We start from the raw sequence: 21330 nt of genomic DNA, 5'->3' as shown, positions 1-21330 counted from the left end.
CCACGCTTAAAGCTATAAACCGATTTCAAACCGATTTTCTTAACTCGTGTTTTCTTGGGAAAGGACACAAATTTGCTTTGTGCCGAAGATTTTTGTGCTTTCCTCCGCCACCATTTACATGCAGTAACATTACAGCCCCTTCTTCAGAGAAAAGGACTTTTCTGCCCAGCTCATCTGTGTTGATTACTGAACACCCCCCCAGGGCCAGAGACACCTTCCGTAGCACTTCCAAAACTGGAAATTAATTCTAGTTCCATCACAGGCACTCCACACTGCTACTCTGTTCCATGAGACTGATGTATTTTATTTGTGAATATGTAATTTCCTGACTAGATAATTTATTGCTGAGGTTAGACTGAATGTGCCTAATGATCCTTTTCGGCCTTGAAATCTCTGTGTTTATGACTTTCACCCCTCGTTGACCTTCAAGTTTTCCATCATTTTTGTTTATTTTTGCAGATACCAGTATGAAAACTGATTTTAGTCGGATAAATCTAGACTCCTGGATATATTGTTTATCTAGCTATTTTCGTATTTTCTTTTTTTAGTTGATCATGTGAAAATCAGGCACATAAATTCTGCAAAACTATAAAATGAATACTATGACAGACTATACTTAATACTATGCGATGAGCTTAAAACCCAGCCATTTATAGTATGGAAAATTACTTTAAGAGTATGTATATTTGAAGATAGCTATTAAGAAAGGCTCATGAAGCAAAATTCTAATTCTTTGTCTGTCTTTTACATTATTTTTTCTTTTTAATACTGTTACAGTTCCTGGGTAATTGTGGCAGTTGGATTGCTGGTTCTGGTTTTTATTGCTCTGTTGGCTCATGTTCTTGTCAAAAGAAAACCACCAAAAGACCCACTATTTTACGGTATGTCTTAGTAACACTGAAGCTAAATTCAGAAAGCGTTAATTTATATAAATGACAATAGATGATGGGTATCTCAAATTGCGCATTGAAGCCATGGCTTCAGAACCCAGTCTGGTGAGGCGTTAAGGAAACCAAGAAACTGGGGGAAAAGGAGCAGAAATAGTGCTTGTTTTGAACCTTTTAATTATTCTCAAATAAGAGATCCAGCTGAGGGAAAAGCCAGACTTCCTATCTGAGAAGAATAACACTTGAGTTGGGGTATGAAAGTGTTTGATATATGGTCATATCTGCTCTGTTAAGATCCTCCTTGTATCAGGACTTAGGCATCACAGCAGACCTCTCCTGTGTATCTCATCCTGAGTGGATTTATTTGAGATTTTTGGATCTTTTGGATCAATGTCCTCCATGGCTTGGTGCATCCTATGACTGAATTCCTTAATTCTCCCATTTGCATTAGGCTTTTATGCTAACTCACCTTTGTGACATATAAGAAAGTTCATATCGCCTCCACTCCTGGCTTACACTGTCTGCGGACTCGGGCAAACAGTCCTATATTGATAGTTTGCCATAAAAGAATAGAGATATTGATTACCATTTAAAAGGAAAACTTTGATCTAGACTACCTCACAGCAAAAATCTAGAAGGTGGGCCACAAACCACATATGTCCTTAGTGTTCTGCGTGAGGCTGGGAAGTCTCAGTTCACACTGAAGACAAAGGAAATAAATAACTATAATAAATAATCTACTGCAAATAAATTTCCCTTCTCAAAGGAGTGACTCACTAATTTGCCAGATAGGTCTCTTACAGATTTCTGTGGTTAATGCGATTTGCCTTGCTCGCCCCTCCAAAAATGGCAAGTTACATTTCCCTCTCCACCTCCTTTTTGCTGTCCTTTCTCCTTCCCAAGAGTCAAGGTTGTATACTTTGCATGTCCAAGATTTTTGAAAGGCTACATTGTCCTTTCTGCAGACACTGACTTGCCATGGAGGCTGTGCCTACATGAAAAAATACCTGCAGAATTTCACATGCCTACGAAACGCTTCCCAAGAACTTTGTCAGCTAACCCCTAATTAAAAAATACTAGGCTATGTGGGAAAGTCATACAGTATGTTACCTATCTGTGACCTCAAAGTAGATGTGTCTAGTTCAATAGGTCTCTGCCTAACTGAATTTATTGGACTGGGAAGAAACTGTGCAATTCCAAATCTTTATTTATTTTTCTTCCTTTTCGTATTACAGTTTATGCTGTATTTGCCTTTACCAGTGTAGTGAATCTAATAATTGGACTGGAACAGGATGGAATTATTGATGGATTCATGACTCATTATTTGAGAGAGGTAAACAATTGTTTGGCTACAAATGTAAAGAAAATCTTTACTATAAATAACTTGGTACAGTATTTGTCAGGGAAACAGCCACTTAGATATTCAAAAGGGTGTCCTTGAATTTTGCCATTGACCTGTTTCATCACTGGGCAAAACCTTTGCTGACCTGAAATCACTGACTCATTTGGGAAAACCAGCACGCCTATCTTTCAAGCTCCAGTGTTATTTTACTTGGTTTAAATAATACTGTTGTGTAGTAACTGCTGTGAGAATTGAACAGGCTGCACAGGTTTGCAGAAAGCCACAGATAGCACTCAGGGGTGGATGAGTACTGCAGTACCTCAATGTGTTACCAAAAGAGAAAGAAAATTGCTCCTTTATTTTTGCCTAATCACTTCACTAAAAGGAATTAAAGTAGAGTTAAAAAATGATCATGCCAGATACCTAGTCAGCAGGATTTGCTGGCTGCTGAATATCAACATCCACCAAAAATAGCTCAGTAAGAGGTTGATGTGAAAGTCACTGAAGGCATTGAAAAGATTCCATGAACTTTAGCTGAAATGAGTTGGATGTTACAAGGTTATACGTTGTCACCAATATATCCAATAGTGTTGTAGATCCCTAGGTCCCTAACGATACATTTAACATGGAATAAATAAAGGTATCTTCATTTTGTAGCTTTTATCACAAGAATATGGAAAAGTAATATTTCCATAATGTAGCAGAACAATGCTGACAGTTGTATATAGGAGTTTTCCCTTCCATCTTGCACCTTATTTTGCAACTGTAGAATTGATTTAATTATACCTGATACTAGCTAAATCAGGTTTGTGCTTTGAAGCATATGGAGTCATTCAAAAACTGTACCTCTGGATTGAAAGAACATCAGTTACTTTTCTGAAATAATTAATAAAGAACAGCAGGAAACTATTTGTAATCACTATCTTTTCAAAAATAAACGTTCCCTAGGGTGAACCATATCTGAACACTGCGTACGGCCACGTGATCTGCTACTGGGATGGCTCTGCTCATTATCTGATGTATCTGTTGATGGTAGCAGCTATTGCATGGGAGTAAGTCATGGTGATTTGTGTGCTACTTACTTTGCTTACATTCTCACATAACTTGTGCAGGGCTTGCTTTTCCGTGCAGCCTTTAGATTTTTCTTTCAGGACTGTTTCACATTTTAGGCCAAAGCAACGTGAAAACATTCATTACTTTCAGGAACTCTACCCTTACCAAGTTACCCTCTCTCTCAGCTCAATAAGCCCCACAAATGCACTGAGTTGTAGTCTGTTGTCCTCACTCTGCGGCAGAGAGCACAGCCCTTCTACGTGCTTTGTGTTAGTTAAAAGGAAAGCTTAAAGATGATGCACATTCAAACCATGTGTGGACCCTCCTTCCCCCCAAATAACAGAGATATGATAGGAATAATGTGTTGCTTAGCATGATAATGATCTCTCATCCATGTTAGAAAGTATCATGCAGTTTAAGAAAAAATGGTTATTTCTAGAGATTCTTACATTTGTTACTGTTGAATGAAGAGTTTGAGAAATACTGAAATTCCAGAGGCGAATCATAGAATCATTTAGTTTGGAAAGACTTTTAAGACCATCGAGTCCGACCATTGACCCAGCACTGCTCTGCACGTATCTGCTGGTAACAGAAGCATTAGCAGAATTAAATTATTAATTCTTTTATAGTCTTGTACAACCTGTGATGTGCAAAATCATGCAGTCACCCTGAAACGTCTGAATGAACCGCAAATAACAGTGTGCACAAATCCTGTACCACTCCCATGGTAACGTTCTCACATGTGCAAGTAGGATTTCTCCATACGCCTCTCTCAGAGGCAAGAATCCACTGTTGACTTGTGGTACGGATTTTAAAACCTTTACTTACCAAGATACAACCATGGCAATTAATATAACTTGAGGGTGATTTGGGGTTGGGGATTTTTAGGGACAGTGCAATGATTATGTCTTGTTTCCTTTTTTAAACAGACAAAGCTATAGAACCATTGGCCTCTACTGGCTAGGTTCCATTGTCATGAGCATCATTGTCTTTATGCCTGGAAACATTGTAGGTAAGGACATAATTTATGTGACTTTTCCCTGTGAAACATTTTCTAAATTCAGCATTAGGCTATCTGTATTTTACTGCAGTATTGGCTCCTCTCTTTAATAATATGAAAGAGTAATATCAGTAAAGAGATGTAAGATATTTTTAAATTTAAAAATGAGGAAGGGAAGATGGAGACCAGGAAGAAAAACGCCTTTACATTGCTCTTAAGAAAAAAAAAGTATTGTATTTTGTTATACTGATAAGGCTTTCATCCAAACTAGGTTTAATGTAAGCAATGAGACAATAGCTGTCTCTCAGTATCATAAAAATGTCTTATTTTGCATGAAATTTCCGATTTACTTAATAGACTGACTTTCAAGCAGGTTTACAAGAAGCATCCAAATCACCTTTAAAAGTGAAATCTGGAAGTTACTATATTTTCCTAATAACTTTAACATTCCTAGATTTCTAACATAAATCAGTGCATAGCTGTGCTGTTAGAGGTCGAGAACTGTAATAAAAAATTTTACATCATTATTACTGGCAGATGGCCCTTTAAGAGTGCCAGCCCCCTCAATTAAAGATTTCCTTTTTAGCAAAGCTTAAATCGATGCAGTTGACAAAAATGTTTGGGTGCCAAATGCTCTGCTTAGCTTTAGAAAAGCTTGCTTTGGCCCTGCTTTTTATGACACAGGAGGAGCATTCATAGTGCAGCCAGGAGCCAAGTCCAGTTCTCTCTGTGGATAACACATGCTCCACAGAGGAAAGAGCAGATCTGATGTGACAATCTTTCTTCCTCTTTCCTCTAGGGAAGGCTGAGGGATCTTGTTCTCAAGAGCATGCCTTCTGCCTTCCTTTCTGACAGAAAGTAGCCAGTATAAATGACAGATTTTCCCAATTTACTTGGGTTGAGGATAGCTCTCTGAATTTATGTTTTGCCCTCAAATCTTAGTACAGGCCTGCCAAAGAAGTCAGAGTTTAGGTAAATGAATGGATACATTCCTTTCTTCCATTTCTTTAAAGAACCATGTCTCTATTTGAAGCAGGTTCTATTAGGACATTTCAAAGCTGTCCCATTCTATAGAATTACCTACCACAGCGTGACAGGTTTTTTCCTCTCCCCTAAAAGATGCCCAAATATCCAAAACAGCTTCTTGTCACCTGTGACTCTACCACCTTTGAGCACAGGATTTTCAACAAGATTTGTGTGTTGTTTTAACAGCGATTTTTGATATTTTATAATGTTTACCTTACCAGAGTTGCTTTAAGTTTGGTATTGCATGGGATATTTTACTGTTCTGCAACACAGCTCATACATCTTACCATTATTTTTTTAACAGGCAAATATGGAACAAAAGTGTGTCCTGCTTTTTTCTTAAGTATACCATATATCTGCCTTCCCATATGGGCTGGGTTCCGAATTTATAACCAACCTTCGGTGACTCACGACACTCCAGTCAAGGTAGTGTTATTGTGTTTAAGCGTGGGCTACTGTTAGGGGAACTGAAATACACTTGCTGTTTCTCCTGAGTTTTACAGGCCCCTCGGCGAGCATGGAATGTACTGTAACTTGTCACTGTTGTGACAATTGCTGCCGGGCTGTGTAGACACTGTAAAAATATCTATATGGCAAGACCACTTCATTACAGCAGGATAAAGAAAAAGGAAAAAAAAAAAAATCTCATGTTTAAAGAACACATTTCTAGGTGTAATTGTGTTGCTAACATCTATCTATTCAGTTTCCGAGTGTTTCAGTTTTTTAACTGATGAAAATATCGACGTATATCAGCTTTGTAAAGCACCACAAAATCCTTATAGAAGCTCTGCAGGGAAGTATTCTGCAGATGGCTTACAGATTTAATGTAATTTAATACATTTTTATATGTGCATGCTGCAATATTAGAATTTACAGGTAAAACACTGCACATTAATAGATATGAAAATTATTTAGACTTATTAAAAAAATCTTTAAAAATAATATTTACTTAAAACTCCTTAGACCTTTGCGTTTAAATTTAATAGTTGGGCTGTAAAAAGATTGACTGAGCAATCAAAAAGTGCAATAATAGTTTTTGCAGTGTTTTATAGATAAAAAAATATATTTTAAAAAAGCCCTGCAGTACAAAGCACAGAACAGATCTTTACCTCTGTGTTGCCATAAGCAAACCAGTTTATTGCCACAGCACACTGTATCAGCTGTAACATAATCAATTAATGTTTTTGCGTCACAAGAGGTCCTGAGTCAGGTCCATTCAGCCACTGCAGACAGAGACAGCTGACGGAGCTCGTTCCTGCTCCACAGCGAACAGGGCGGCAGCGTGCGAGCCACAGAGCCTGTGGCACAGAATGCAGCAGGTGATGCACTCACAGATTTTCCCAGAAACATACGAAAGATAACACTCAGCCATCAATCCACGATTCTTCAGTAGGAAAGCGAGGTAGAGACAGATACTTACGTCTCCTAAAGTTTGAAGGACCACTACAGAATCACCACTTCTACAGCAAATACCTGTGACAGGCCCAGGTGCCAAAACCTCCTCTACCGTCCTGCACAGGCTTATAGAAAACCACATGTCCCGTCCCAAAGCAATTTGAGCTGATTTACTTAAAAGCATCACTCATTCTGTTCAGAAACACATTCTTCAGACATCTGGATAGAGAAGTTACATGTAGTTAACAGGAGCAATGGTTATTTTTGAGATTATATATATAGATATATATGTGAGAACGTCCTTTGCATGGAGGATGGATGAAGGTTTCAGTTTGTTTTCCTAGCGCTGAGAATACCACAGAAATTGCATTATAGAAAATATGTGACGGACTGCTTATTTGCTGAAATACAGACATGTGTCCTATGCTTATCAGGAATGAAACTGCTTACCTAGGTTTGAAATTTTACTTTGGTACGTGTTGTAGAGAAACTTAGTTTTAAAATCCTATTGCAAAAAGAGTGGATAAAAGTCTAGTGATCTGAAAATTTAACACTGCTCTTATTAGTGAATCCTTTCTTGAAAACCTAAAATTCCTTGCTCAGAAGATCATAGAATAAGCCTTCATTCCTTTCACTGATGCCTCCTACCCTTTCCGAGTAGTTTTTTTTTTTTTAGAAGTTTTTCTTTTTTTAATCTTCACAGCTAATATATGCCTTATATCTGAGCTTAAATACCCCGGTTCAATAACTGTATACCTTAAAATACCTTTAAATCTTGACACGACTACTCATGGATTTTTCTTACTTTTTATACAACTCAGTTTGAAATTAAGAGTTGTTTCCAGGAAATGATTGTGTGTAAAGCTACTAATCAGCTAGCTTATCATTGTAAATCTAGATTTTATTTTTCCAACAGATCATTTGCAATTAGCTGTGAAATTGAACTTTTTTTAGCTATCATTATTCAGAGTTGGTATTGAAAGATTTGGGAAGAAAATGCAGTGATGCTTTTTGACATGATAGTGCAAATATATAGAAAAATACATACACAAAAGTAATGTAAGCAAGGTATACTGTGTTGGCAAAGATATTCATTGCTATATTACTATAAACCAGTTAAAAGAAAAAGTCACTATGGGGACAGGACAGAGAAGTGGTAATAAAGTTTTGAGTGTGAGAGAGGAAGAGTTAAATCGTCATTTAGAATCCAACAAAGCTGTGCTGCAGCTTTTGCAAAGCCCAGCAGATTTACCCACAAGTTTATCAGCTCAGAAAAGTCTAATGTAATTTAAAATTCATTAACAGAATTAATACAGATAAGCTCAGATTTGCACATGCATTCTGAAGGGACTGGCGTCTATGGACGGCACACAAGATTATTCCGATTCCTTAAAACTGATCATGCAAGCAGCCTCTCAGAAGTTATGGAAAATACCTTTTTCCAGGAAGGGAGAGAAACTGCAAAGCGTGCCTACACACTTCCTTGCTACACAAAAGAACCAGCAGGGCTGGCAAGATCTGTGCACCGTTCAGTGTTGTTTGCAATAAACGGGAAACCTCTGGCGGGTCATCTCTACCCTGCCAGTGTACTTAACACGTAATTCCTTTTAACCTGTATTTATGTGACCTTGCTGTGTAAAAGAACGGTAAAGCAAATCTACTGTGTAGCTGAGGTCAGCAAAAGACATATAGTCTTTCAAAATATTTTTCTTTGAAACTTTGCATTTTCATTTTATTTGCATGAAGATATATAGAAAAAAAGGTGCGAGTTTCCTGTGCCTTGGCAATTTCATGAAATCGTACTGCACCAAGGGTCGTTTCCACTAATACTGGTTGTCTCCAAAACCTCTCGAGTACAAAGTTCTGTTGTAGCTTTGTGATCACAGTAAACATGCAGGTTAATTGAACAAATCTTTTGAAAGGAGGAGTGATACACACACATATAAGCTTCATACTTAGTCACAACTGGAAAGAAAATCTCAAATGTGCCATTGTCTTTAGGTAATGATTTTAGGAAAATGATTTGCAACTCAGCAGCCATGAGGGGCCTTTTTCTTTTGTAGGAATAGATATTAGAATATAGACATTCCTTGCAGAGAATATAAACATTCCTACTCAAGTGCTTTAAATACTGTGAAGTGACACACCATATTGCCAAAAACAGACCTGCTACTTGTGTTTGAAAACCAAACGTGTGTCACTTTTTTCAGAAAAAGATTCTTTACAAGAAAAGAAATAGTTTTATGAAATGGATGGCCTACATGTTTCAAGTAGCCGTATTTTTGTTAAATTACAATTCAGATCTTGCAGTTCTTACCTGGGAAGTGTGCTTGCAAGATCAGTTCTCCTGTTTGAAGAACTGTGCCTCTACATCCTAATTATTGTTCTGTGGTTTGGAGACAATTCCACAAGTGTATAACAGGAAGGAAATCAGGTTTTTCTTTTGCTGTCTGCATGCCAACACACAGCTAATAAAAAGGAAGAGGAAATGAGTAACACATAAAAATGGAGAAGTTTTCCCTCTGAACTACAGAGGGATACTCAGATGTGCTTATAATTTTGTCTGTGACTACACCATGTGGAAAGTGTACCTCCAGTTATTTGCACGGGTCTTGCAAGTTTTACCACGTAGGCAAAGCCATGACTGTGGTTCCTCCAACCCATCTTCCATGCGAGGGATCAAAACGACCTTTGCTACCGCAGAATGCGAACCCCTTGTCTCTGCCCGTGTGGTGCGGGGGGGATGGATTCCTGTTCCGAGGCTGAGGAAGAGATGTATGGAACAGATCAGATGCAGATGCCAAGTGCTTCAGTGCCCATCAGAGGAATCCACAGCACACAGTAATAAAAGAACGTTAAAAGGATTTTCCGCATGCTCCATGCACACACAGACACACACATTTCATTCTCTATTTCCGTGTGACATACTAAGACACGTGATTTGCTCACTGAACTCCGAGAACTCAGCTGGCCACAGAAAAGCTTTTATTTTATGCCAGTGATATTCCATTCATGTCAATAGCATCACAGGCTGCTGAAAACCAGCATATTCACTGTCAATAATAAGATGGACCCTCATCTTTCTATCCTTCCAAACGGTCCTTGTACAAAGTGTTTTAGATTCAACTTCAAATGACTGAGGCAAACCTACATTTCCAAAGACTTTCTACACAGGGATACTCAAGAAAATTAATTCACTCCAATTAACAAAATATGCAACTTTGACGTTAGTCACGATGCTTTAAAGCCTTACATGATTGCAGGGTTAGAGCAGCATTCACTTGATTCTGGTTGCTTTGACTCTGTATTGAAGCAGCTTTAGTTGGATCCAGCCATTTCTAGAGTTTATTCAGATTAATTTTCCTCCCTGCATCCTATAAAGAATGAAGTCACCTTTTTAGATGTGGAAGTCCTTCTGCTTCTGAAATCAGTGGATAAATAAAGTAATGTAACTGAGAACTAACTGCACGTATCATAACGTTTCACCACTTCACCCTTCTTGTCGCAAGGGACTGATCTGGAGTTAAATGTGTCACGTGGAACCAGGATGTACGCACTAAACATGTTCTGTGTTGCAGGTGGTTCAGGAAGTCCAGAAGAAAGGACTCTTAAGACGACCAATAGATTTAATGTTAGCTGCATACCTCATTCTAGCAATGGGGTTTTGCATATTTAGAGGCATGGTAAGTTCAAGTTATTTTAATATTCTGGCCTCTAATTTTCAGTCAGGCTTTTAAATTTGAAATCATTGTGTCTGTATGAAAGAAGCGTATACATTTTGGTCAAGGGAAATCCTGTGACTTTCAGGGTTGAAATAGGCCTTAGATATAAAAAAGACAAATTGATTATTTATCAGTGATGTTTGCCTTCTCCATTTTGCCCCGTGTAAAGTACAATCACAAGAGTAAATATCATCCCAAGTACAGATCACAGAATCATTCAGGTTGGAAAAGACCCTTGGGATCATCAAGTCCAACATTAACCCTGCTCTACAAAGCTCACCCCTAAACCATCGCCCCCAACACCACATGTAAACGACCTTTAAACACATCCAGGGATGGTGACTCAACCACCTCCCTGGGCAGCACATGACCTAAAACTCTTTTCATTGGTCTGGTGTTACATTTATGGCCAAGAGCATGGAGACACACTAACTACATTCTGGCTTCATGTTTTTCTAAACAGAGATGCATAGTTAAAATTATATAGGAAACAAAATTAATTTCCACTACATGAGAGAGAGAGGGGAATATTTCCACTTGGGAGAAAAAAAAGAAGATTTATTCCCATTACCTGTACAACACATGTTGTTTCTACTTACCATGAGCTGATCTTTTTTTTTAACTATGATTGCTTTTTAAGGATAGTTGATTGAATTAAAATTTCTGAGGGAATGAATCAGTACTGAAAATGCTTGAAGTAGATAAATCCAGTAGTAGGTTAATCTAGTCCTTTGTCAGCTCTAAAGCATTTTCTGTCTTAAACAGAAGCTGTGTATCATTCCGTGAACAAAGCTCAAACATTTGGGTATCTTAGATAACCGCCTCATTGCTTGATTTATAGATCTGATCCTGTCTAGATTAATTCAAGTAAGAGGTGATGTTAAGTACCCAAACAACATGTTACTTATCAGATTGTCCTTCTGTAGTTCTGCTGCTCACATTACTCTGTCATCTTCTGCCATTTCTCTGAAAACTTGCCTCTCAAAAATTGTTTTTTTTTTTCTTCTAACTTGTCACAGACTGCTTTATTTCTTATTGATCATACTACCTCAGAGCATCACTGATGTGGGTTAATCAGCTGTTTCACATGCAATTTTGATGCAGGAAGTGTTAATCTCACACTCTAACATTTAACTTGGTTCTGCAATCCTACTTCTTCATTTCTCAGAATTTTTTTTTTGTTGAGAATGTGATCATTTCCTTTACCAAACAAGAACGGCTCACTGGCCTTACTTCTACATACAGAGATGAACTGAACATCTCTGTGTAAGCTGCAGTAATCACGGTTTGGTGAAAAAGCTAACAGAACACAATCCATTACAGTCCACTTACACCTGCTTCTTGAATGCTCATGTTGGAAAAACACAGAAATTTCCACTCCTTGTAAATCTTTGCATTTCCCCCTCAAAGTCACACAACAAATACACATGAAATTAAGTTGTGCAAAACCTGCTGTTCATTCCTCTAACTTGGGCATTAATGATGCCTCACCAAACCCCACTTAGTGACAGCTGTTGACACTGATTGCTATCTCACTTTAGAATAGTATTTTTTGCAGTAGTTTTCAGGGCTACTAGAAAAAGGAACTCCTTTTACAACTGTGTCTCTCTTTGTGTTTGTGGGGAACTTTGTTCTTTCTATAGGAATGTAAAGCCCAATAACCTCACCTTTGCTACTCTCTTTTTGAAATTATTAAGTAATGTCCCTTGATTGCTATCTCACTTTAGAATAGTATTTTTTGCAGTAGTTTTCAGGGCTACTAGAAAAAGGAACTCCTTTTACAACTGTGTCTCTCTTTGTGTTTGTGGGGAACTTTGTTCTTTCTATAGGAATGTAAAGCCCAATAATCTCACCTTTACTTAATAATTTCAAAAAGAGAGTAGCAATGTCCCTCTGCATCGCTCTCCACTGCTACCTTGTCACAATGCAACTCTCTTCTTGGACTCCATTCATAGCTTGCTGTCCTAAAATTGGGTGCTTGAGCAATTTTCCATTGGAACGTTCATTTGCTGGGATCAAAGTCTGTTACCAGAGCAAATCAATAGCAATTATACTTTTACTAGAGCATAGCCAACTGACTGAATTCTCTTCCAGTCAAAATCTTTAAAGTGGGCTGTCAGCACAAACCCTCTGAGCAGGAGCTGGGAGGAGGCTGCATTTTAGCTTTTTAATCGGTGATCAAGTGGATCACCTTTGCAGTAGACTTCAAGCAAGCCTCCAGGGTAGCAGTGCTTCAGACCACTAGGCAATCTTTAGGACTGGTAAAAGGTGTCAGGTTAGCTCATTTTAGAACAGATTCTTTGTTCACGGGAAGTTTTAAAAATTCTTCTTAGATTGCTCTGGATTCTGCTGACCTCTGCCGGCTATATATTCAACTTCACGAGCCTTATATAAAAGATCCTGCTGCCTATCCTAAGCTTCAGGTAAAGCATTGACTGTGGAGCATAGAGTGTTAAGAAGTGGTTTGTTAAATGGTGTAAAGAGGAAGCCGTGGGTTTCACAGATGACAAGATCAATAAGGGAAGCATTTGTTCATGGCAAGTTAAACGGTATTGCCTATTTTCTCCTACAGCCATTACAGGGCACCAGCTCTTCATTGTGATAAACTTAGATTCAAATCTATTATCTAGTTACGCATCCTAATTACTCAGGCTTCTTTTAATATAGTCCATGAAACAGATCTGCGTGCTTTTAATGAACATTCCCCTCCCTTAGAACAGCAAAGTAGATTTTCACCCTGGAATAATGGAACAAAAAGGGGCATAGGAGATTCCTTAAACTCATGTTATGCTTCTGTCACCAGTGACACACTCATCAAAACAAAACACTTTACAAACCCTGTTGACACCAGCATTGCAGCAGAGGGAAAGTTGTGCTTTAGCTTTGCAGTATTTGCAAATGTCGCCGTCCTTTTGCAGCCCTGGCTGCTGTGTGGGCACAGGGCCTGAGGCAGTAAGAGGACTTGCAAGTGAGGCAGTGAGCAGGAACCCAGGGTCTCTGCTAGACTGCTCGTTCTTGGGAAGGGGTGGCCTGGGTTACCCCTCACCTCCCAAACGAAAGCACAACAGAGCTGGAGAGATGGACACCTGTGTCGTGTTGGATAGCGAGTTAGGTCAAGCCGTGCTTACTGGCATGGGCTCGAGAGGGCAAGGGGGAGGAAGACATGTCCTGGGACGAATTGGATTTGGATGGGGCGAAGAGGAAACAGTATTAGTGGAGGCCTTAGGATACCTGGGTCCAGCCAACAGCATCCAGGCGTGAAACTTTTCTCAAAGCAGTTATAGCTGCAAAAATGCCTGGGAATGATTGCTGCTTGGAGTGTAGTTTTGAGTAGTCTTAACCCCTCAGTCAGCAGCTGGCTGATTTTTAAATGCACCTCCCTCACACTGCAAAGTAACTAATATTTCTGTTTAAAATGCAGATGCTGACGTACATGTTCTACTCTGTGCCATACTACGTGATTGCTCTGTATGGCCTACTGGTGCCTGGCTGTTCCTGGATGCCTGATTTAACCCTTATACATGCTGGAGGACTAGCTCAGGTATTTCTTTGTAAAATGTTCACTCTTGAATTACAAGTTAATAAGCAGGGATTATGGAATACATAAGGGGACCAGGGCTTGATCTGCCCATGCAGGTTTTATGCCGTTGTACCTCAGATAACCTTTTGAATCTGTCCTTTAAAGGAGTGGAGAATCAAACCTATTGCGTATTTCTAATGGCTGCATTCTTGCTTTAGTAGACCTGATCTAGTTGAGAGGCGTCCCTGCCCATGACAGGGAGGTTGGATTAGATGATCTCTAAGGTCCCTTCCAGCCTAGGCCATTCTATGATTCTATGATTCTGCAGAATCTTTTTACTGGGCTGTTTAAACATTATTAAGCACCATGCACTTTTCAGCTGAGACCATGAAGGAAGCCTGTCTTGAAAGCTGTAACAGCCAGCCACGTCAAAAAAACCACAAAGAGACCAACAAACCCAAACACAACAAAACAGTACAATACATTGTTTCCATAATATATGTCAGCCAGCTAGGTAGTTTGAAAAGTAAGTGTAAAAAGTATCTACTAGTCAAACAATATCAGTTGATGATGTTCATGTAACACTGGGAACCTCCTGGGCCACAAACCACAGTAACTCTTGACATGCTTGTGTCACCAAAGGCAGACCAAGGATCATACTTGCTTAAGTCATTCTGTTCTGATTCTTTAAATAGGCAACTGTAGTTAATTACTATATGGTGCTGATGCTTATGAGAAGACTGACTGAAACAAAAAACCTCAACAGGAACTAGTAAATGACTTTTCCTGACATATGGGTGACCATCAAACAGTTGAGACAGAGTGACAATTGATTTGTACTGCAGCTAGGAAATGATTGTGTCCTGAGCATCCAGACACCGCAGAAAATACACACATAATCCTGCAACAATAATGAGAACATAGGGACTTGGCAGTGAGCGTAATTCAGGTGCCACTATTAGGCAAACATAGACCACCACTTTGTTCCTCAGGCCCGAGATAATCACCGATACAAATGACAGTCCAGCGTAACTGCCCAGTAAGAATGAGGGGAGTGACATTTTATTTTCCAATTGTGAACAGCTATCACAGAGAATATCACTTTTTAGAGAGTCTTGAATTATCTGGCAAAAATATTAATGAGGAGGTTTAGATGCTCAAAAGATATCCTAAATATTGTACAACTCTGTGTGGCCCAAATTAATCTTAAAAGGAAAGGAAAAAAGAAAAAAGAAAAAAAAAAAAAAAGGCAAGCAAGCACAAGCTAGCTAAAGCAGGCCAGCCAGTGTCAGGAACCTTTCTCTCCTGACAGATTACTCAGGTTTCATGAATTCCCCAGTCAGGAAAGAAACCACTCCTTCAGAGATTATTTAGCACAAGAAAAAGTAAATCAGAAGCCAGAGAGTGCTATTACAGTCTTGCAAACTTACGAAAAAGCTCAGCCTCCCAGACCAGAGGCTATTTTCGGTCGGTTGGTGGTTTTCTGTTTGTTCCCCCTGCTCTGCCCCTTTAAATGTTTCCCATAACAAACACCTTTTTTTCAATGGCACTTTGTAACTTTTAGCTGTATGATTATATACATGCAACATTTTGTTGCTGAAGTCTAAAAGCCCTGTTATCCCTTGTATAAATTAGCATTACTGTGAAGCCCAACCACATCCGACAAGAAGAAAAGCTACTGGTAACCCAAAGCTAACACTCAAAATTTCCCATTTTAAAAGCTTGTTCTTGGCACAAGCAAAAACCGTGGGCTGACAAAACCTAACTAAGAATTCTATGTTGCTGCACACTCCCCACATTTCCTGATTCAAAAAAACCAGTAAAGTTTAGGAGGGTTTTTTTGGTAGTTTTTATGTTAATGCACTCAGAATGAACTTCAGTCAACCCACAGATGAATGTGTTTAATTGATTTGACTTGGGGAATGGTGAGCAACCAAAAAAACACACAAACAAAAAGCATATGACAACGAAAGGAGGACTCCTGTATTTTTTGGTTTTGGTCATTTTGAAGCACAAACCACATTTCCAGGTTTGTCCACTGTTCTCTCAAGTTAAAACATTGTAATTAATAATTAAAACATATGTAGTGACTGAAACACATTTTGCTTTATCATGCACAACGGCCCAATAAAAGTAAGTATCAAGTGATGGAGAGATGGGGCATTGCTCCCTGGGAACGAACACTGCTCCTACAGAAGGGAATGTGAAGTTTTTAATTATTTTTATTTCTGTCATTATGAAGTATGTACCTTTTAAAACAACAAGTCTCAAAATACCATGCTATGCATTTAAAAAGTGTCTCACCTTTCATGCAAAGAGAAATATTTACTGGTTTTCGGAATTACGTAGAGCTCAGCTTGAATTATTCCATTACTAACACTCAAACTTCAAACCCAGGTCGTGACCCTTATGAGACATCTGAAGCTTCAGAAAAGCTCTTTGAGTATCACATGACTACAGTACAGGAGCTCTGATGATACAAAAGGGTTGAAATAGCATCTGAACTTGATTAAATCGCTATTTCCCTGTGCTAGTGAGCCACATGAGAAGGGATGAAGAACTTCAGCCCATTCTGTCTGTCTCACCAGCTCTTCTTAGGCCGTTACTATATGTACATGTAGAAAGTTTTGGTCTACTTCTCTATCAAAGTGTTTTCCTTAATCCTGTGATTTTTGGTGGCTGGTTTCTGCAGTGCCTCTTGTCTGCAAGAGAACCTAAACTCAAGGAACATATTTTTCTAGGTTATGCTCTCCCCACTCTATTTGATGGCTTTCCTTAGCCTCCTAAGACCTGGTCCAAACCCTTCAAAGTAAGCTAGTCTTTGCCAGATTTTAGTCAGTTTTAGAAAGACAGCACAGAGTGAAGGACTCTTGACCTTTTTCCAGTTCTTCCTCTGTCCCTAGCCGGAGGGATTTCTTGACTGCTAGGTAAGAAACACTGGAAGTATTGCCTATGAATAGGCTACAGGCAAAAATATTGTAAAGAACAATCCAAACCCAAACCATTTCACACAGAGAAGCAGCTTAGTGAGTAGCAGGCAAACACAAATTGCAGTTGTCACGTTGAGCAGTACCATATCCAGCACCAGGTGGCTTCCAATTGCTGTGGGATGGCTGCATCAGCCGAGTAACCCAGGCTTCGAGGTTAACAAAGGCTGTATGTTAAACAGATAAGGCTGCCTTACAAGTTTACCTGCAGCACCTCATTTAGTTGATTTCTCAGCCAAAGTTTAGGGGTTTGCTGCTCAAAATTCTCCACTTAGAGAGGGTTAAACAACAGAAAGCACCAAGGAGGTGCTTATTTGCTGGAAGAAATTGATCAGGCAAGGCAACAGACTCAGGGTTGCTCTCACAGCAGTGCCAGCTGATTGTACAACAGGCACAGAGACCCAACATAACTAACAGCTCTTCTCTTACTGCTTAAAATTACGGATTTGGTCTAAGTGTGCCTGATACCTGAAAGAAGAGCAGGACTGGGCTACTGGTGAGCGAGCAATCTGCTTTTAAGACACACTCCTTGCTCCAAGGGAGAAAAACAAACAAGGGGAAAAAACGTCAAACAAACAAACAGCAGAAGCAGAGTACGGTCATGGAAAGGAAACACATGAGATTAAAAGACATAACACAACTTTCACAGAGGCAAATCAAGTTAAAAAAATTGACTTTAACAGACCTTAATATCCTCTCTGATAATGAAAGTAAAGTTATATTGAAAACCAAGTCTAATAAGCAGTAACTTCATTATACAGTTCATTATTATCTTGTAACAATCTTCATGGGCTACAAACATAAAAAAAAACATTTCTGCTTTTTCTTTTTATAATGCTCAAAGCTCACTAATGGGCCACAATTCTGAGACAAGACCACACAATAAGGCTTAGAATCTTCAAAGGCATTTAGGACGCTGGGGGAGTTCTGGGTCTCTCAGAAGCAGCCCTTACAGCTCTTTCTGACACAGCTTCATGAATTCACTACCAACTTACTGTGATGCACAGCTGGCTGCTTTTAGGAGACAGGCAGTTCCTGCGCTCCTCCATAGAGGAGCAGGTAGCTTAGCATCTCGTTCACCTCAGAAGAGGCTCTAAAATACCCCCAGAACGCTGTTAGTGTCTACACAAACACCAGACAGACCTCAGGCTCCTACCTGAAGCCTGTTGGTGCCTGGCCGGCGGCTTGGGAAACCGATGCTGCCTCATCTCATGAGAGGATTTTGCCGCTGAGCACTAGTGCTGCGGCTGCTGGGGCCGAGCTGGCTCCCAAGGCAAGGAAAGGCAGCCGGGAGCCCAACCCCAAACCCCCAGGTGCCCAAGGCAGCTCCTACCTGAGACACGTAGGAACAAGGAGGCTGCAGGAGACAGGCTGAATGATGAGGCCAATATAAAAAGGCTGCTGATAGTGTGCCCCTGAACATCTGTTTACTGTTGAATAGCTATTTACAGACACAGGCTAAGTGGCACTCTGCTGAAGTGTGTTTCTATTTGATTTCTTTGATTACCCCGTTTCCTGACTCAGGTTTGCTAGATCAGTTCTCCCTATTCAGTGGAGGTGGTTGGAATCACCTGAGAACCAATTTCCTTTTCTGTTCAATGTATGGTCTCAGCCTAAGCTTTCGCTAGAGGGGTGTGTATTAAAACACCTGCACTGCTATTTCACTTTCTGCTTTGCTAACTGTGAACAGAACTGTGTTCTTTGTGAGTTCAAAATATTGAAGCCAGAACAGAGGACGTGATCTGGCCACAGTGTACTACTCCAAGTTACTAAAATCCTGGTGTCCCTTTCTCCTGCTCTGCTTAGGATGAAATTGATGTTTAGCTTCTCAGATTTCCTCCACTGCTAACTAATAAAAAAAAAAGTGGACACACAATAGTTAACGTGAATGAGCTGTGGCTTGAAATAGCAGGTAACAGATGGAGACAAAAGACAGTGACTACCCTGAGCTTCTATCTTTAAATGTTTGTTTACACTAAAAATACACTTCAGCCCACAAGCATGTCTTTGTGTATAACCTTCACTGTAAACTTAACCTATGCTTCAGAACCACCCCCAGCCAAAAAGCCAACAATTGCAGATGTTCTCAGAAATGATCAGGAGTTCTGGGATCAGAATCTGGAAGACTGGGGTTAAGATTAAAAGAACCAACCAAACCAAACAGAACTAAGTTAGCTTCCAAGGTTTCCGTTTCTCACTTTAGTCAGAGTGAGCGAGTGTCCGTCTGCTTCCTGTTGACGCCAAACCCAACGTTGGCAGGCAGGTGGGTGCGAGTTCCACCCCTGCTACTGGGCTGAGGCTCAGGAGTGCAGGTCCCTGCGGGGATGCATGCTCCAGCGGGCGTCTGCCTGGGGAGGGATCGTGGACCCTGTTGCATGAACAATCCCCTGTAAGCCAAGGGTGAAATCCTGCACCCGATGTACAGATCAGTGCCACCATGTGCATAAAATAAACCTCATACTATGCCACTAATGGTTTATGCCTCTTATACCAAGATATGAGCTTATTTTAGACTGTATTTTTATGCCACTGTGCCAAAGTAAGATGGACTAAGAGGGCTGGCTTGGAAAATGTCGCTGGAGATGCATACTTGCATGCAGATTATGCTGTCTTTCCAAAATATACATCAACTTTACTTTTCGTTAATATATACATTATATACACACCACAGGCTCAGTTTTCCCATATCGGTGCTTCTCTTCATGCTCGAACTCCTTACATCTACAGAGTCCCTGAAGAAGCAAAACAGTTTTTCCTGATACTGAACGTAATGTATGGGATTCTTCCCCAACTGCTGGCTTACAGGTGTGTAAACAGGCCAGAGTTTTTTATGAAACCGAAACAAGAAGAAAAAACAGAATAGCACAACTGTTTTCAGCTCTTCTTTTTGGCTATGTATATAACTGGGTTGGGATGTAATTGAACTGCTCAATGGGAACCCAAATGAAGTGTGCAGGATGTGTAAAGTTGCACAACTGTGTAAAGCTGCACGGTCTGTTTTGTTTATCCTACTCAAAAAGGGAAAATAAAGACGACTGCCTTCAGTACCACCTCTCAACATTTTGACTTTGTGCTGCAGTGGAGCTGCTACTTCCAATAGCTATTTTTAAGTAAGCTGCTTTGACAGTTTTAGAATTACTGCATGAAGTTAAATAATAATAATGATGTCAGTGTTTAGCCTCCACACTGAAGGATATCAGTGCTGGCAATCCCTATACAGAGCTACTGTAGAATGCAAAGGTCAACATTTTGAAGTGTGAAAAATTAACATACATAACTCTGTCACATGCACATGTTTTATTTGTCAAAAAGTATGTCTTGTGGGTCAGCCTTGTTAAAAATCCCAAGAAATCTTTTAAGAAGCAATCAACCCTTACGGTAAGACTCCATATATAATAAGCAAATAGAGTTTTGTTAATTCTTCTAAGGATTCACTTCTGCAAGGACTGCTCCTCAGTTTGAAGTTAAGCACGTGCTTTCTAGCACTTCAGAATTGGGCACAGAGGGCTCGTTACCTTGAACACTCAGGCCTCACGCAGCCGCACGCATTTTCAGAGAGGAGGGGGTTTGGGCTGCGTTCTCCTCTGCAGCTACTTTTCCTAATGCTGCTGAGTCATAAGCAAGTAGCAGCAAATACAGCGACCTTGGTTTGTGCAGTTTATGCTTTTTTCTGCAATTATGACTATTTCTGTGCCTTCTACTGTGCATTTATAGTAAACCCAGTGCGCTTGGTGCCTATCTCACAGGTGAAACTACCTGATACATTTTAACTGGAAACACGTTACTCTGGGATGTTGACTTTCGGGTGTTTTGATTTAGAGAATTTCCATTTTCTTTTTAAACCTAATCAGGAACAAGAAAGGATTGCCTCCTGTGCATGCATGTTGCACCCTGCACAAGGGGACTCCCAGAGCAGCAAGAAATTCGTGCTTTAATATTCTCCCGCTGAACACTGGGCTGCAGTTCACAGCAGTGCTCGGGAGAGAGAACCTGCGGTTTTACACCTCCAGCCAAAGGGGCAGGTCCAAAATAACCACAACACATCTCAGTCAATGCTTCTCGGCAAAACAGAACTTAGCAGTGATGTCCTCCAGCACCCAGCCTCCCTGGAGTGGGCTCTTCCATGTGCGCTAGAGTTGGGGATAACTCCCTCCCAGTGACACCAGAGCTGCTGGGCTGCAACAGCACGTGCTGGAGCACAGAGCGGAATCTGAGCCGCCGATGTTACTTCTAATATTCTTAAAGAAACTTTGAATACATTCAAGGTGAATTTAATAACCTCCCGTTATCCAGAAAAGGCAAAGTACAGAAAAAAATAAAGATCTCACCTGCACTTGTATCTATTATGGTCAACTCATGTTAACAGAATGTTTTGCTTTAATACTTGACTTACATTAA

At 39.9% G+C, this 21330-nt stretch overlaps 1 protein-coding gene across 1 annotated transcript; it reads left to right on the top strand.

The window, feature by feature from the left end:
• Positions 1-712: 712 nt before the first annotated feature.
• TM6SF1 (transmembrane 6 superfamily member 1) lies at positions 713-20208 on the top strand. Its single transcript, XM_009864247.1, is given in 9 exon segments — positions 713-881; positions 2123-2220; positions 3178-3281; positions 4212-4294; positions 5613-5734; positions 10282-10386; positions 12759-12848; positions 13847-13966; positions 19604-20208. Coding segments are annotated over 9 exon segments (1083 nt in total). The 3' UTR covers positions 19796-20208.
• The last annotated feature ends 1122 nt before the right edge of the window (positions 20209-21330 follow it).

Source organism: Apaloderma vittatum, unplaced genomic scaffold (genome assembly GCF_000703405.1).
Source record: "Apaloderma vittatum isolate BGI_N311 unplaced genomic scaffold, ASM70340v1 scaffold43590, whole genome shotgun sequence".
Lineage (NCBI taxonomy): Eukaryota > Metazoa > Chordata > Aves > Trogoniformes > Trogonidae > Apaloderma > Apaloderma vittatum.
Note: the sequence above shows the minus strand (reverse complement) of the source record. Positions and strands in the feature narration are given on the sequence as shown.